Genomic DNA, 18,782 nt, shown 5'->3' with positions numbered 1-18,782 from the left:
ACACACACCAGCTAAACTAGTTACACACACACACCAGCTAAACTAGTATCCCACTACCAGCTCTTTTTGTTGTTGTTTTGGTTTCAGTTTTTGTTTTTCGAGACAGGGTTTCTCTGTGTAGCCTTGGATGTCCTGGAACTCACTCTGTAGACCAGGCTAGTTTGGAACTCAGAGATCCACCTGCCTTTGCCTCTTGAGTGCTGGGATTAAAGGCTCCAACCACTATGCCTGGCTATACTACCAGCTCTCGAGTTCAGTAAACACGGCCCTACCAAGGGAAGAAAGATAGGAAAGCACAAAGCTATGTTCATACAAAAATGCCATGATGAAACCCATTGGTTTGTACAAACACACACACACACACACCAATAAAAGAAAAACTGGGGAGATAATTCAGTCAGTAAAATGCTTGTCATGAAAGCTTGAGGAACTGAGTTTGATGCCCAACACCCACATTTAAAGAGTGGGGAGGGGCATAAGGCTGAGAGTGACAGAGCGGAACACCTGATGACATCTGTTGGTCTCCACAGCCATAGCCAGGCACTGCATACACCGCATACACCTAGGCACATGTGGGCACTGTGCACGTGCATGGGTGTGTGCACTCACGCATACACACATGCACACACACACATGCACACACACACACACACACACACACACACACACACACCCCAAAATAATTTTTAATTGTCCAGAGAGGTGGCTCACTACTTTAATCCCAGCACTGGGGAAGCAGAGGCAGGCGGATCTCTGTGAATCTAAGGCTAGTCTCACTTACATAACAAGTTCAGAGGCCAACCAGGACTACACAGTAAGACCCAGTCTCAAAATTAAGGTAGCAGTGTGTACACTTATAATCCTAGGACTGGAAAGCAGAGACAGGAAGATCCTAGGTGAGGTAAAGGGCATGTTTCTTTTTATTTTCCCCCATTTTTTAAAATGTATTGTGTGTATGTACACTGGCACATGTGAGATAGGGTGCATGGGTGAAAGTCAGATGACAACCTGTGGGAGTAGGTTCTCTCCTTCCACCATGTAGGTACCAGAAATAGAACTCAAGTCATTAGATACCTGCACCCAATGAGCTATCTCACCAGCCCAAGAAAACCTGTATTCAAAAAAAACAACAAAAAAAAAAAAGTGGATCCATCTCTCTGTGGCTCCGTGGGTTAATTGAAACAAAGTTGAGGGGAGTGACAGAGAGACACTCACTATTGACCTTTGGCCTCTGCATACACACACAAACAGCCCCTGGGAGACTTTGGACTTTCCTTGTCCCCTCAACCAGCTGTAGAATTTATTCAAGGACAAAACCCAGTCTAGCATTCGTGGCACTGTCCAGGCCCCACATAGGAACTCTCTTTATCGTCCTTGTCCAGTTGATGCCAAGCCCACCAGCGCTTACAAACTCCCTCATAGCCTGTTCCACATGCCCTCCACTTATGCCCATGGCCCACCTATCACACATCACAGCTGTCTCTTACCATAATGGCCAACCCCCCAAAAGAACTTTCTAGAACCAAATCTGATCATAACACATTCTTTCCATCTCTTCTCATGACCCTCCCAAGGATGAAACCGCCCACATGACCACCCACTCACTTCCATGAATCCTTCAAGGCAGTGGCTTGGAATTCCTGTCATCTCCCCTAAATACAGGGTGGTCTGTAGCCTGGACTCAGCAACCCCAGCTCCAAGAGTCCTGGGCCCAACTATTCACTTGAAAGGTCATGCCAGTGTTTCCTCGTTCTGCCCCAGAACCTACAGGACCCTTGAAAGAGAGATGACCTCTCACCCTCCTCAAACTGGTATCAAGGGTCCACCTGTGCCCAACAGAGATGTGCACCACTCCCCTATTTATACCACACAGCAAGGTGAAAATCACTGCCTGTCACACACACACATACATACACACACACACACACACACACACACACAAAACCATTATATAATGAGGCAGCTCCCAAAGCTGGGATGGGAAACAACCAAGCACACAGAGTACTTACTAGGAGCTGGAGACTGTGGTCCACACAGAGGAGACTGGGAAGGAAGCTTACCTAGTCCCATTAAAGGCCTCCTCCTATAGACATACCAGCTAAGACCTGAGGTAGGTAGAAACCTTGTCCACAAGCACACAGGGCCAGGTCCACAGTGGGGCCAAGTCTAAGCTCACCATCCTCATACCTCAGGACACCAAGGGACACCCAGCCCCTCAGGAGGAAATTCTGCCTAAGTGTAAGGGTCTCTTAGGCCTACATGAAGTTGCAGAGACAGGAGCAGCTTCTTCCCAGAGTCCCAACCACAGCCCAACACCATCTCTAACCCACCCGCAGAGAGGAAGTGGACCCTTGTCCTCAGGGACCCAAGGGGGGTGAGTGCAATGTTCTAGCTCTCCCCACCCCCACTCCTGCACCATGGCCTCTGGGTGTCAACTCCACCCCCACTCCACTGCCTGTAAGCCACTCCCCAGGAACAGTAAACACAAATGAGCAGGGAAGCTCTTCAATGTAATCTAGAGCCCAGCTCTCCCTGGGTCTTGCTGGCTAACAGATGTTTCATTTAAGCAGCTAAATTACCACAAAATACACCCAAGGAGATGACAGGCCAATTTCTCCCAGGGTTTATTTGCATGAAGAGGAGGGAGGGAGTGGTGTGTAGACATTCTATCTTCCTTTTTTTAAGAGGAAAAAGTTTTATTATGCACATGAGTTTTGAGAGAGAGAGAGAGAGAGAGAGAGAGAGAGAGAGAGAGAGAGAGAGAGAGAGAGAGAGAGAACGTGCCAACACATGAATTATGGATTGCAACAAAGGCTACAAATCCCTCATCTTGGGAGGCAGAAAAGTCTCCTCCCCGAGCACACCACACACCAATCCTTCAGGGTGTGTATGAAGCCAATTTCCAGCCCTGCATTCTTCTGACAGTGAACTCTGACAGGTTCTTGGGGCTCAGCCTCAGTTCCCAAAGCTTTTCAAACATGAAAACTCCAATGAGCCTCTGTGAGGCAGAGAAGAGAACATCCTGTACTGGATCCACCTCAGGACCATTCAGTGACTAATAGACCCATCTTGGCAATCCCTAGAACTGCCTGGGGCAGCCAGCACGGCAGGCATCTCCCTGGCACAAGGACTCTACAGAGGCTAGCCCCTGGGCTGTGCCCTCCATCATGAGATACTATCCTGGCTGGCTGGCTGGTCTACCCAGCTGCCCGCCCATAAGGAAGAAACCCAGGAACCAGCCTACACTCCAAGAACCAGAAGGCTAAGCTGTAGGCAGACTGAGGGCCAGAGCCTCTCTGCTAGGGAAGGCTGTGGTTGTGACTGACAGCCTAACCAGGGTAACAGCTTCTCTGTGCATCCTGGAATAATCACAGTTCATTCATGGGGACCAGGAGCCATACAGAGCTCACTGCCAGGTGGTAGAGAAAGAGAAAGGATGAACCAGGAGCTGGATTAAGAAACGACTAATGTATTCTTATACAGTTTTGCAAATGACTAAAGGAAGGTTGTGTTTTAGAATGTAGTGAGTGGTAAAGGGCTGGTTCATTCTATCTTACCGAGGATTTAAGGTCAAACGACAGTTTTTCTTCATTCTTTGGTAGATAGTGACAGTTTAGTAACTTCCTCTGGTGTTTGGGTAAGTTAGACATTTCTGAACTAAGTCCCAGAAACTGATTTACAAAATAATAACCTATAGTGTGGGTAGGTGTCTCATTTTTTTTCTAGCTTTTAAAAAGGTGTTAAATTCCCTCAAAAAGGAAAAATTATATGAAACTATTGTATAAAGGTATCCAGATTCTGATGAGCTTTAAACATTGTAAAATTTATTATATATCTTCATATTTAACCCAAAAATGTTACAACATAAACTCTATGTCAGCCTTCTTGTTTTGCATTCTCTTAGCAGACTTTTTGTTCATGGCTTCTCTGTAGCCTCATGTGCCTTAAAGGTGGTGCACTTTGTCACTTGCATCTATATCAGGCTTTGTCAAAATCAAATAATCAGAATGTTATCATTTGGTCCATATAATGCTCATGATGTCTAGACATTAGTAAAAATTACCGATCTGAAGTAAGAGAGTATAAAACAAACTATAAACCCACTGTCATGGCCCTCCTCGTCCTCTGTCTCCCTTCCCCCATTCTCAGAACCCATTCATTGAGGGGCCCATTCATTGTTGTCTGTGACACCTGGGCACCTAACTTTCAACAAAGGAAGAGTGGCTGGCATCCCCCAGTAGAAAGGCCAGCTCTTCATCCACTAGCATCAATAGGGTAGACAGCTTAGAGAGCAAAATGAGGTTCACAGGGCCCTGAGCAGACAATCCCCCCACAAAAAAAAAAAAAAAAAAAAAAAAAAAAACAAAAACAGGGGGCCATAAATGACTCTTTCCAGCCTTGAGACCTAGACAGGCACTGGGCCTGGGAGCAGGATCACACTGGCCTGCAGAACACAGAGTCCTTGGTGACTCAGTCCCACCCAGCACCCACACACCATAATCTCAGGAACCTCACTCTTAGGAAGCCCGCTGCACAGAGCAGTCAAGCCTTAGTGTGCATTTATGAGTAAGGTGTGTGTACACACACACACACACACACACACACACGCAAGGATGTGCAAACACACATAGCCTTACCCACTCCTTACAATGCATTCTTAGCACCTGCTAAATAAACAGTCCAGAAGCATGCCAGCCTCGCCATCCAATTCTGTACCACATCTCAAATGCTCACATTCCCAAAAATGCCAGAACAAGTCTGGGCTCCAGGGTGGGGTACAAGAATATGACATCATCAACTAATCTTGGAAACACTTAGATTCACCCAAAGAGCCATGTCATTATTAAAAGCAGTCACTGACAGAGCTTGCCCCAGACGGCTACAGCTGGAGAAGCGCTCCCACAAGAACGTGCCCCACCTCTAGGAACAGTTGAAGAGGGGACTTGTCAACCAGAGCACGAACCACAGAGCTGAAGAGTCACTGGCAGGGCAGGGCGGCTCACCACAGGAGTAATTACACACACCAGACAGCAGCTCTGAGGAAAGGCAAGCAACTTCATGCGCCACTCACAGCGTCCTTCTACCCACCTAGGAAGCACGTGGGAGACAAGATGATCCCTTTTCACAAGCCTGAAACACAAGGCCACAGAGCTGCAGCCACTGGGATAACCTCCATCACTTATGCGGGAGTCTAGCTCTGGCTCCTCAAGATGGGAAGAGGGCCGCCTCTCTCTCTGTTCCTGACAGCTGGGGGAGGAGGGGGAGCATCGTGTAGCAGGCACCAAGCTGAGGCTAGATACAAGAGACAAGCATTAAGGGAACACTGTCTCCTGGAGATTGAGAGTGGGAAGCGGTGGAGACCCAATGGGAGAAGGGGCCAGACCATAAGGAAAGCCCAAGAAAGGCAAGGGCCAGGCATTGTGGCATATGCAAGTAATCTACTTAGGAAGTAGAGGCGGAAGGATCAGGAGTTCAAGGCCATCCTCAGCAATATAGTGAGTTAAAGATCAGGTGGGGCTGTATGAGACTGTCTCAAATAAACAGATAAAGCAAAATTAATTATTAATTAATGAATTAAAGAAGGTGAAAGAAAGGTGAGCACACAGGAACAGGGTGAGAGTGGGTGAACCACCCCGCCATTGGGGCAAGGGGTAAACTGAGGCTTGGAGAGACACAGCAACCTGCCAGTCTCCATGGCTGCCGTGTCTCAAACAGGTTTCCTGTGTGCTCTAGGGTGAAAACAAGCAATAGCAAGACATTTCAGGGTGGAGACAGGCGCCCTGGGCCAGCGTGTAGAGCGATGTATCATCTATGAGTGCAAAGAAGCCAGATCCAAAAGGGGCCTTTTCTTTCACCCAAGCAACTGTGGCCCCTCCTGTCCCCACTGCTAAATAAACACAATAAGGACCAGAGAGGGACACCAATAGGGAGAAGGGAGCGGAGGGAAGGAGTGGAAGGAGTGAGGAAAGGAGGAGGGCGGGTCTCAGAACAGGGCTGAATGAACATAAGGAACCAGCGCCTTCCACCCACCACCACAGGTTGGGGGTGGTGCACAGGTCGTGCAGGAGACTACACGTGCCCAGCGCCTTCCACCCACCACCACAGGCTGGGGGTCGGGACACAGGTCGTGCAGGAGACTACACGTGCCCAGCGCCTTCCACCCAACACCACAGGCTGGGGGTGGGGACACAGGTCGTGCAGTAGACTACACGTGCCCAGCTGCCCTTTCCACCAGAGGACATGACGAAACGGTCTTGAGCTGAACACCATCTTACACAGTTAAGAGATAGGGGCCCATGCTCTAACACGACCACAAACCTCTGCATCTCACTGAGGGTAGAAAACAAGGCAGCAACATGAGCCTCAGACCTCCAGGGTGCTGGTAACTGCAGGAATAGGCTCTGGAATCAAAAAGGGGGCGCCTAAGTCAAAGCAACAGGATTCCAGAGGTGGCCCAACACCAGGCATCTCTTCTCCTTAGCCAACAAAGGAAGTCCGATGTCACAGTCAGCACAGGTCCACACCACCTGCATGTGCCTGGCTGCATGCTCCAGCATGTAGACAACGGTGACAATCAGAAAAATCACTCCTTTTATAGGGAGATGACCTATGAAGAGAGAGCTGGAGAGGCACAGGGATAAAAAAGACAGCCATAATGCCTCAAGAGTACAGGATTCTGGTCCTGGAAGACCACTCCCAACCCCTACCTCAGAACCCTCTCGATCCCCCCACCGAAGGGCTTGATGTAATTAATACACAACCCCAAATGCAGCAACATTTTGAAAGGTCATCTAATTAAAGAAGGAAGATAAGCAAGCAACTGGCCTACCCTGCACAGATAGCAAAGGGGTGAGGGGACTCAGAGCAAGCTCTGTGACCCTGGAAATGCCAAGGTTAAAGGCATAGCGGAAGAAAAGGGGACCAACTGTGCCCACCCCAATCAAAAACAGAGAACAGCAGCCAGGAGAGGCATTTATGGCTTCAGGTTTGAGTTGGCTCCAGGGCAGATGCGGGCCCTATAAAAACTCTTTTAATCCTTATACAAACTCTATAAAGCATGGCAAACACACACAGACCACAGATCACTGTTTGAGTCTGTCCTTGTGAAACTGCCACTGGCAGACTGCAGGAAATCTCAGTCAGGTCTGGCCCCAGGTCAAAGCAAGCCTGGGCACAGACCTGTCACCTCCTCGCCACTGTGAAGTCTGCTATTCTTGCTTATCTTTTGGAGCCAAAGACAGTGACAACTACAGGATACTATGCAGTCAGAGGGCCCCTAGGTGCTCAAGGGAATCACAGGCTGAGGATGAGCTCAGCCCTGCTGGGGGTTGGGGCACTGGAGCCAAACAAGGAGTCCTGAGTTGTCTCTGTTCTATTGGATCTGTTAGCAGCTGCACGGGAGGAATCTCAGCTCCAACTCTGCAAGGGGTATGAGACTGCCCCATCCACAAAGCCTGCTCTCCTGAGCTTTGTTCCTCTGCTACCTCAGTCAGTCCTCACCAAATCCTACTCTGTGGCTCTTTAAAAGTCCCCTGAGAAAGCAAGGCCCAAGACCAAGAGTCAAGAAGACATAGGATCTGCAAGAGATGGTAAGGTAGAATTCAGACTTGGGCTAAGAGGGTCCAGGGCTCTGATGGTATTCACCCAGAGATATGTCTGCAATCACACCCTCCCTGCCCAAGCGCCTGAAGCCAGGACCAGGATGGAAGTAGCGGGTCCCCAGTGGTCTGCACAAGGTCATCTCTGTGTGAGTGAGTGAGGTCTAGGATTCCTGCCATGGGGAAAGGAGGATGTGGACCAGCCACACTCCACAAAAAGATGTTAACGGGTGGGAGGCATCCACAGGAGTCTTCCATGTGCAACAACTCTAAGGCAGGAGCCATAGCTGTTCTTGACGGACAAGAGCCCAGTGACGGCAGTAAGGTCAATTTGTCCTGAGACCACCCTCTCCAGCAGGCCACACCTGAATCTTACAATAGCTGTTGCTATTGAAATACCTGGGAACAAGAACTTTCCAAGAAACACAGGAAAGCAAGGGGTCCACCATCACCTGGCCAAGAAACCAGCCTGAAGGTCCTATGGGTTAGTGTCAGCCCCAGCCTCCTGCCAGCTTGCTGCTCTATTTATCAGGTCAACAGACAGAGCTATCTCTGTGACACAATAACCAGTGGCAGATGCTTTGCAAATAAGGTTGAGTCCCCTCCCCATCATCTGGAAACAGGCTAGGAAGCTATGTAGTCACAACAGAGCCAGCTAGGCCATCATTAAGGCTGCCTTCGGATTCAGTTACTGGCTCCTGGCATCCCACTTCCCACCAGCCTAAGGATCCTGCCAAATGCCAGCCCTGGCTGGAGAGAAGTCTGGGCCCCAACACAGCTGTAAGACCTCAGCTGACCCCTCACCTCTCTCTCCTCTTATGCATTAATAAGGCCAGAGTCACCCAGCTCAGTGCCTGGATGGTCAAGAAATAAATGCTATCTAAAGGGTTAGAGAGATGGCTTACCAGTTAAGAACACTGGCTGCTCTTCCACAAGACCCAGGTTCAGTTCCCAGGTACAACTCTCAAACACACTAACAGCAAAGGTGGTGTGTGTCCATCTTCTGTCTCTACAGTTTGGAAGTCCTTGCCCAAGAAGCAACAGAGAGGGCAGAAGTCCCTTTCAGTCTTCTCAGACTTCTAATTGTTGGATACTCAGTTCACCCAGGGACACCAGACCAGAGAAGCCTCCTCCTCAGGCCAGTGAGAATGACTAACAGGGCCTGATCTGTCAAGGGCCAGGGGACAGGAGAGGAAGGTGGCTGCCCCATGCAGCACAGATCTGGATACCACAGCAGCAAGAGGGTGGGCAGGGCATGCAGCATCCTTAGCAGCCAAGCATGCTCCCTGGCATATATCTCCTAAAAATCCTCCTGTGAGCCTGGGTACGGGGTGTGGAGAGACAGGGACTGTCATCCTATTTCAGGTAAGGAAACTAAGTTCAAAGGACCCTCAGGAGCCTGGCTTTCACATCTAGGACACTTGACTGAGGGCCCTAAGTGACCGAGGTCATCAAGGAAGCATAAGAAAAACAGGTCAGCAGTTTGCTCTTGTCCAGCACTTCCTGTTAGACAAGCTTGTCAAGGGCTTTTGGCAAAAAGCAGACAGGGACAAACCAGTATTGGGGGAGGGGGACCAAGAGCCCTTCTCAAAATTCAGAGCCTGGGGAAGCAATTCGAGCAGGAGGGGGGAGGGGAGAGGCTAAGGAGCAAACTGCAGGGCAATGACCAGGAAGTAGGAAGCAACAGGAGGCAGCCAGAGGCTGAGTTAGAGCACCAGGTGCCAGACAGAAATACAGGGCGCCGCCCACCAGGTGAGCTTCAGCACAGGGCTGGAGGATCAGCTGGGCGCAGAAAGCCACAAAGAAAGTATCTTAGTTAGGTTTTGCTGCTGAGATAAAACACCTCAACGAAAAGCAACTTGGGAAGCCAAGAGTTTACTGGGCTCCCACGTCATCCACAGTCCCTCATCAGTGGAAACCAAGGCAGGAACTGGAAGGCAGGAATGAAAACCCAAGCTGAGATGCTCCCCTTGGCTCACTTAGCCTGCCTTCTTAGACACCCCAGGACCACCTGCCCTGTGATGACACTGTCCACGGTAGGTCAACTGGGCCCACCTCACAGCTATCATTAATCAAGAAAAAAAATGCCCTACAGACTTACCTACAGGCAATCTGATGGGGGCATTTTCTCCTCCCAGAGGACTCTAGCTGTGTCAAGATGACAAGGAGGAGGCGCAGGAGGCAGGGAGAAAGGAGATGGCCTGAAGCAGAATTCAGCAGACCCCAGCACTCACAGCTCCACATGTATGGGTGCTGATCTTCTAAATCTCACCCTTTAGTTTTGTATGACCCACAGCTGCTATTTCCCCCAGGACCTGACCCTAGGACTCTGTGTGTATTAGTCAAGTCTTTTACTGCTAAGCTAGAGTTTTAGCCCCTATACTCTATCTTAAGACAGAGCCTCAGTAAGTTTCCAGGCCGGCTTTGAGGTTGTGGTTCTTCTGCCTCACCATTTCAAGTAACTGGTATGTCAAGCCTGTGCTGCTAGGCTGGGCTCCTTCTACCATGTCTGTCTATATAGCCTGCTTTGTACACTCTACAAACCAAGGAGTGTGTGTGTGTGTGTGTGTGTGTGTGTGTGTGTGTGTGTGATGGAGATGGAGCCCAGGGCCTGGCAAATGTCACCAAGCTACAACCTCAGTTCCCAAGAAACGTTATATTTTAATGGTTGGAATAAGCCCCATTATGAAACACAGAATTCTAACTCGATAAATACATTGTACTGGAGCACAGCCTCACTCTTAGTTCAGAAAACAGCTAAAGCTGCACTCCCTGCTATGAGGGCAGAGTTAGGGGTGGGGGTGCTAGAATAGAGGCCATCTGGCCATGATGCCTAAACTATTCTAAGCTAATTCTTAATAGCAAACACTGATTACCTTACTCCAGAAGAAAGCTGACCAGTCAGGCTGGCATGTGGGGAAAAGGTGTTTTCAAAGAATCTGAGAAACAAGGCCTGATGCAGGGTGAGGGGGGCCAGGACCGAGGAGACTATGTCCTTCATCCACTTAACACAGGGTCCTGACACATCAGACACCAGGTGCGCAACCCACCAGTCTTCACTGTCTATGTTCTGAGTTTGCTGTCCGGAACCAACATACATCTCCTGGATACCGGCCAAGTGACAAATGTTTTATCATGAGCGTCCTCAAAAGAGGGGTCAGGGAGATTAGACAAATGGCTTGGGGGGGGGGGGAGCGCACATGCTTTTAATCCCAGCACTGGGAGGCAGATCTCTTGAACTTAATGTCTGCTGGGTCTACAGAGTGAGTTCCAGGACAGACAGGGCTGACAGACAGAGATGGCTCCATGGTTAAGACCATTGCTGCTGCTTGCTGCTCACTGACCCAGGCCAGCCTGTTCCAGATCTAGAATATCAGGTGCCCTCTTTTGGCCTCCAAGGGCATCTGCACACATGTGCATACACACACATACACAAATACACACAGAAATAAAAAGTAAACATTTTTTAAACAAGAGAGATCATATTCCCAACTGTCCTCTGGAGACCCCATGGCTTCAGAGAAGATAAGGGACATCTTGGGTTACCAAACCCTCAAGCAAGAAAGAACTCAACTAAGGACCACGGTCAGAGGGAACACTTTCCTTTTCAGGCCCCCAAGAAGTAAGAGCCCAACAGTTCCCCATTCCCAACTAAATGAACATACATCCCCAGGGTCCAAAGCAGGGACAGACTGCTCTTCACAAAGGACTTCAACATGACCTTCCTCTCAGCAGCACCCTGACTAACAAGCAAACCAGGTTTGTTTGTTTGTTTGTTTGTTTGTTTTTTAACCAACACACACCACACAAACAATTCACACCAGTGCTGAGAGTGTCCACCCTTCAGCAGATGCTGCTTGCTGTTCCAGTGGTTCATTGCATGGACATCAGACCAGGCCTAGGGATAATGCTGCCAGAAGTCCTGCACCTCTCTCAGCAAGTCCCTGACATTGCAGCCACCTGAGCACCTCAAACATGGCCATGCAGAAACACCAGCCCCAGAATCACATTCTCCTGCTATGTTCCCACCACAAGTGCCTCCAGGAGTCTTTCAGACACCCCTATATACCTCACCCTCCCGCATGAAACTGAGTTCTATACATACACATCTGTGTTTTATCCATGGCAAGACAGAACTCCTATACCCCCAAAGATCTGGCTTTCACCCTTCCAGGGGTGTTCTGCTAACATGCTAAGTAAAATACATCATTAAAATTAGTATTATAGAGTAGGCAAGATGGCTCAAGGGGTAAAAGTGCTCACGATGCAAGCCTGATGACCTGAGTTTGATCCCTGCCTACATGTAAAGGTGGAAGGCGGGAGCCACCCCCACAAAGCTGTCTCAGTACACACACCGTGGTACTCATGCCTACATGCACACACATAATAATACCAAACAAACTTTCTCCCAAGAGTGGTGGTGCACATCTTTTATCCCAGCACTAAGGAGACAGAGGCAGGTGGAACTCTTGAGTTCAAGACCTGCCAGGTCTGCAGAGTGAATTCCAGAACAGCCAGGACTACATAGTGAGACTGTGTCTCCAAAAGAAAAGGACAGAGTTCGGAAATTGTTTTAATTAATGTTACATATTTGTTAGTTTTTGTTATGACTACCAAAAATGCATAAATCTAAAGATTTTTTTTTTATTATCTGTGTGTGCATATTCATGAATGCAACTACCTGCAGAGCCAGTGAAGTGTGAAGGATCCCCTGGAGCTATCGCAGTAAGCCTCTGTGAGTCACCCAGTATGGGTGCTGGAATTCCACCTCAGCCATAAGAGGAGCAAGAGCCTTAATCATAGAACTTGACATAGGAGGGATCCAGTCCTGTGGAAATCGATATATAGCTAACTCAGCATTGGCTGCATTCACATCCAGAGACCACAGATAAGCACAGAATGTGTGCACACACAGACGTATCCAGACAACATATACATATACACTTTCACATGTACTTCCCCAGGTAAGCACTAAGAGCATCCATGAGTCCTGAGCACACCCCTCCTCATCTTGGCCTCAACATACCCCTCTCCTACCAAGGAACTACATCCACTGAAGCAGAGGCCAGCTCCTGAGCTAGGACAAAGGAACAGACAGATGAGCCTAGAACATCTTGTGCCAGCGAGTCAGCGATGCTCCCAGAATGACTGGGAGTGTGCCAGAGATATGAAGACACCAACCTGGACCAGTTCCCACTGTCGCCCAAGACAATGTGAGCACCGAGGTAAATAATGGTTAGAGCAGATTAGAATAAAACAGGAAACATAACCCACACTGGGTGGGAAGACAGAAAGAAGTGGAGAGAGGAAAAAAGGGGAGAGGAAAGGGGGAGGGAGAGGAAAAATCAATATTTACTTTTTCTCAAAGCACCTCCCTGAAACCTAGGTTCCCCAACGATCAAGCAGTTTAAGCTCAACATCTCCAGTGGACACTCGATGCTGAGCCTCAAGCCACCTGCTCTGATCCAGGGGAAAGGGTAGAATAGCAGGATGCCATACCCCACCACAGGGACACAGCCTGAGTCTAATCCTGAGGTATCAGCTGAACTCAAATCCAAGAAGCCTGGACCTTGGCCATGAAGAGCAAAGAATGCGACTGTTGAGGAGAGGCCTTGGACAGAGAGGAACAGATGAAGATCCCAGGTCACTTTTGCTGGAAAAGACACTTAACTGGGACACCTGAGTGTCTTGACGCAGTAGTGACAAAATGCACATTTGTTTGAAGGAAATGCACTGGGCATCAAGGGCGTAGAGTACCAAGTTCCTGCTACCGCTCAAAGGTCCACAGGAAAGTGTATACAACTTGGCCATGAGTCGGAACCATTCTCACATTGTAAAACCGCCTGGCTCAAGGCAGGAAAGATGGCTCCCTGGTTAAGCAACATTTGCTGTTTTTTCAGAGGACTCAAGTTTGGTTCCCAGCACCCACATCAGGCAGCTCACAATTGGCTGTAACCCCAACTCCAAGGGATTGAACACTCTGTTCTGAACTGCAGGGTATTTGTATTCCTGTTAACACACACACACACACACACACACACACACACACACACACACACGAGATCACAAATAAATCTTTTTAAAACTGCCTGGCTTCCCTGAGAATCAGCTTTGCTTTCTCTACTTCCCAAATCCTATGTCTTGACTCTCAGCCTCTCCAACAGAGTCCCCACATATACACTCAAGGAGCTGTGTATCAGCCAACAGCTTCTTTCTCAATCAAAAAGCATTTCATCCATATCCACTGGCTGCCCTTGCTTACAGAGGCTTCATGAGAACACTGGCCAGAGTGCTCCCCTCCCCTCCTGTTCCTCCCCAGCCTGTGACATGGACCCAGGCAAAGGAATTATTTCTTGAACAAATGTAAAAGAAAAGAACATTGCTCTGCACGGGAAGCCAGGATGAAGGGAACCGGAGAGGATGTAGTCCTCCCGGAGGAGCTCACATCCTTAAGAACCCACAACCACCCTTGCTTTGGATGAGTGATCTAAATCTCTCAGGGCCTGAGCCCAGGAGCAGGCAGCAAGTGGTGTTCACGAGAAAAGTCCTCAAAAGTGCAGCACTTGAGATGCATACTTGAGCATGTTAGCCCAAAACGAGACTCGGCACAGGGGAGCAATCTGAGGAAGCTTCCTAGAGAAGGAAGAGGCCCCAAGCCAATCCAGCTGACAAAGAACCAGGCTGGAAGGTGGTGGGTAAGTCAGCGTGTTGTGGGCACAAGAGGAAGAACATGGGGAGGAGACAAAAAGTACTGGGTAAAAGGTCAGGGAAGAGGGGAACACTGAGGTCCCATGAAGGCAAACCCTTGTGATCCAGGAATTAAGAGATCTGATACATCCCTGCAGCAGACAGACCACTGGTGTCCTAAAAAGAGAAGGCCACCAGAGTGCTATGAGCATGACAGAGCCAAGTGACCGTGACCCCTCCTTAGGAGGCCTCTCCAGAGCAAACATGTAGACTGTCAGCTGGCACAGTACCCTTGTGAACTCTTAAATGTAGCCACTTCAACTCCATAGGTTCCTTCTTAGGATCAGTAATTAGTAAATACACCTAATTAGCTTAATTAAACCCAAAGCAGCTTCCAGGCATTGGAGTACAAGGTGCATCCTATCCTGTCCATTCAAGAGGGCACAACAAAGCAGGCAGCCAATATCTCTCTATGACCATCAGTACCCAACAGATGCCTAATAAATTTGCACTGCCATGCCTGGTATAGTGGTACACTCTTTTAATCTCAGCACTTGGGAAGTAGAGGCAGGCAAGTCTCTGAGAATTCCAGGTCAGCATGGTCTACCCAGTCAGGGTTACAGTCAGACCCTGTCTCGAAAATTTTTTTTTCCATTATGCTCCCATAGAACCAATAGCCCAGCTGAGATAACTCAAAATGGGAGGGGACCTCTGAGTCCTGAAGGTTTACCAGGAAGCCATGTGGCCTTTGAGGATCAGGGGACACCAGAGGCCAGTGAACTAGACATGTTCTGGCATATGACAAACAGGGAGAAAGAAAACAGTCTCTCATTCTGTGCCAAACAGCCCGATGACTCCCCATAAAGGATTCAGATGTCTAGGGAAAACAGCCATGTTCCCACTATCACCACAGAAAGCCCCCCACACAGGTTCCAGGGAAAGCCCAAAGAAGTAAGCAAAATTGCAGGGCAGCTGAGGCAAGCCCTCTGAATTCACCATTTCTTTAGAAAGATGTCCATACATCTTTCTAAAAGCTTGTTTAAGCCACTTACTGCCTGGATGACGTGGGCCACAACCAGGGCACGTCTGTGGAACTCTCTAAGCTTTAACTCTTGTCTACAAATCAGAGGTGGCCACCACTCCACAAATTGTTCCTAGCCCAAGGCAATCCAAGAAAGAGGAGTTGTGATTCCTTCTGTGTTCCAGTCACCACAAAACAAGGTGACATCACCTCCCCCCATATTAGAAATGTGAGCTTCCTGTGGCATAGAGCAAGCACCTGGAAAGAAAAGAAGTCTCTCCCCAGACCCTGCACAGCCAGCTCTGGTAACAACCATTGCTTCTTTCCTTATGAATACACATGGGGCCATAAGGTTCAGCAAGGACCTGCTTTGTAGAGACCATGATACAAACCAGCCTACACAAGATGACAAGCAAGAAGAGAACATACACCTTCTGTGCAGGTGTTAGTAATCCCCGGCTGGTAAAGCCCAGAAGTTTCCAGGTCCTGGGATTGAATCCTGAAGCCTACCCAAGCCAGAGCCCCTTATCCCATCCAGACCAAACCACAAAGACCAGCTCCTCCCAGTATCCCTGCCAATCAGCTTCACCCTCTTAACCCAACCCCAGCCCACCCCTAATCCTAGGTCAGGCTCAAGCCTCCAGGCCCAACAACAGAATCTGCCAGAAGCAAGCCATCTTAGCCTCCAGTTCAGTGAAAGCCCATAGGGAGAAAGGGAGTCAAGACCCAGCTATGTGTAGGAGTTGCCCCTTCCCTTTCTCTAGCCACGAAAGGGGTTAAGAACTGCAGCCGCCCAGGCCCAACTTCGGGAGGTGGATCACACTTCCAGATCTGTGAAAGAAGTCCTCCCTACAGCAACCATTTAAGTGTGCCACTTGGGCACACTGTCACTCAGATCTTGCAGGACTCCAGCTGCAAAAAGACCCTGAAGGCTCCCTCTCTGGCTCTCTGAGCTGCTGGGGTATTGCTATCAAGTAGGAGGACAACCCCCTCTCTTTCCCTCCAGGAGCTCTCCTTTGTCAACCGGGAATGGCCTCATCTCTATGGAAAGGCAGACACAGCCAAAGGGCAGAGGCTTTGGGGGGAGGGGTGAAACCCGCCAGAATATTAGGATTAGTGACTCTCAAAGAATCACCGCGTTTCCCACAGTCCTAGAAGAGAATTCCCGGCGTCCACTCGGAGTTTCGAAGTGGGCGGGTCGCACCTGGACAGTACCCGGCTGAACCAGAGCTGGCTAACTCTTCTCTCCGCCTCCCAGAGCCCTTTAAAGAGCGATTGGGCGGGGGATCCGGGACCCCCGAAGGGCGGGCCACACGCCTTGAATTTGCTTAACTCTCAGCCGAGTTCCCTTCAAGGGGCCAAGAAAAGCAGCTTCAGCCAGCAGAGCAGACATTTTCCTGCCCTACCCTGCTCTGCCCTGCCCTGCCCTGCCCTGGGGCCACACGCGTGCCTAGTCCTCCACAAAGGCCACACTGGAACAACGACCGACAAGGGGGCGGTGAGGAGGCGAAGGGAACACCATCCCAGAGGCCCTCTAGGAAGGCCCTCGAGGCAGCTGATCCCGGGCTGGGGTCTGGAAGGAGGCGCAGGCCGGAGAGGGGGCGGCGCCCGGCCCTCCCCTTCCTTCGGCCAGAGCACCCGCCCGGCCCGGCCCCTCCGCCGCGCTGCGGGTCAAAGTAGCCACGACTCCATCTCATCCTCCACCGGCTCCAGCTCATCCTCCACGGGCTCCGGCCGCCTAGCGCGCAGCCCGGGGACGCGGCCCCCGGCGTGGCACGCACCGGGTTGGAAAGGGCACTCGGGGACCCGGGCCTGAGTGCGAGACTGCAGTGCTGGGCGCCGCACCGAGGCTGGAGTCGCCCTCCACCAGGCAGCCGTAGACTGTAGAGCCGGCACACACAAACGGTCCCCGCGGCGGTGGTGGCGTGCCCTAGGCTTGAGGGACTTTAGCCAACTTCGCGCCTTCGGGGACGGCCGCTCTCTAGAGCGGGAAGCGGAGACCGGGACGTGCCCTGCTCTGCACTGACCCCTGAGCCAGCCTCTCTAGCCAGGGAATCTGGGCCTCCCGCGGCCCGCGCTCCAGTCAATGCGCCCCTCAGGCCGCACACCCGAGCCCCTCCTGCAGTGCCGGGACCCTCACCTGGGACATCTGCGGCCGGAAGTTGATGTCCTTAAGGTCGATGGAGCCAGGGGAGAGGTTGTGCAGCAGCTGGCATAGAAGGACCCCGTCGCGCAGCGCCTGCGCCAGGTCGAAGACCACCGCCGAGGGCCACACGACGCGGTGGTTGGGCGGCAGGACCTTGCAGTCGATGAGCCAGCGGCCGCATTGCCGCCACTGCTCCATGGCGCCCGCGGCGCCCGTGCGCTCGCCGCCGCGGCCGATGGGCCAGCTGGCTCAGGGCAGCACTCTGGCCAAAGTGCGGTGACCGTGAGGCATCCCGCCCGCCCGCGCGGGGCTCGGCCGCCGGGGCGGGGCTTTGCGCAGGCAGCTCCGGGTCCCCGCTGTGCGGCCGCTCGGCCCTCCTCTTCCTCCTACTAGCGGGCCGCCGCTCCCGCCCACGTGCGGCCACCAGGAGCTCCCGGGGCAGCGTGCCGGGTCCCCCCTTCTCACACACACAAGTCCGCTCCGGCTCCGGCCCGGGCTCCACGCCTCCTGCCGCCGCAGCGCTCCTCGATCCGCCCCTCTGGGCGCCGCATTCTGCGTTCGGGGCGCCCCGCTCCGGCCGCCGCTCCTGCCCCACCCGAGACAAAGGCGCAGCGGGTCGCTCGCTCCCTTCGTCCGGCGCCTGAGCTGCTCGCTCCACCGTCGCTTTGTTCGGCCGGCCCGCGGGCTCTACGCTACTCGCGGGGACTGGGACTCCAAAGGTCCGCGGCTCCAAGGCGCTAGGGGTGCAGGGGGCGCGGCCACAGCCGGGCGGGGCCGGGGGCGGAGCTGGCACCTTCACCGGGCACCTCCCCCGGCGACCCTAGCACCGCCCCCAACCCGTCCTCCCACTTCCTGCCCCTGGGCGGCCAGCGAAAGTTGAAGAAGGCGGTGCTCCTGCGCAGGCTCCCCGCCCGCGACTTTCCCTTAGGTGCACGTGGAGGCTGGAGGTCTTTCTTGCCGAGCGATGAGGCCGCCGCACCCCAGAAGAGACTAGAAGGTGACCGCTGTAACTCTGGGTGCCTTTGCAGGGTCTTTCGGCAAAGATAGACCCCGGAACGCGAACTGGGCTGGCCCCCACACTCAACGCCCCTATGGCCACATCAATCTGATTAATGGGCTCAGGTCTTGCAGAGTTCACTTCCAGTCCTCTGTCCTTGCCAGGGTCCGCAAGACACTCCGCCTCCAAGATAACGGAGAGAGAGAAAAATCCTTCACTTATGGTCACAAGTAGCCCCCTTGATTGTCTAATGGGAGTTCTGGAGGGATAGACAGTGCTGTGTCCTGAGCACATTGCGACAGTGGGAGGAACTTCAAATAACTGATTTTGCGA

The 18,782-nt window shown here is 51.4% G+C and overlaps 1 protein-coding gene across 1 annotated transcript in view; it reads right to left on the bottom strand.

Annotated features, from left to right (window-relative positions):
- The window catches only part of Vav2 (vav guanine nucleotide exchange factor 2), a 166,555-nt gene extending 148,905 nt beyond the window's left edge, over nt 1-17,650 (bottom strand). The window contains exon 1 of the mRNA XM_028757195.1: nt 17,447-17,650. Coding sequence (XP_028613028.1) covers nt 17,447-17,650 — 204 coding nt within the window. The remainder of the gene's footprint in view (nt 1-17,446) is intronic.
- Nucleotides 17,651-18,782: the final 1,132 nt, after the last annotated feature.

This window comes from Grammomys surdaster, unplaced genomic scaffold (assembly GCF_004785775.1).
Source record: "Grammomys surdaster isolate TR1022 unplaced genomic scaffold, NIH_TR_1.0 126133, whole genome shotgun sequence".
Lineage (NCBI taxonomy): Eukaryota > Metazoa > Chordata > Mammalia > Rodentia > Muridae > Grammomys > Grammomys surdaster.
The sequence above is the reverse complement of the archived record's forward strand: the minus strand, read 5'-3'. Positions and strand labels throughout refer to the sequence as shown.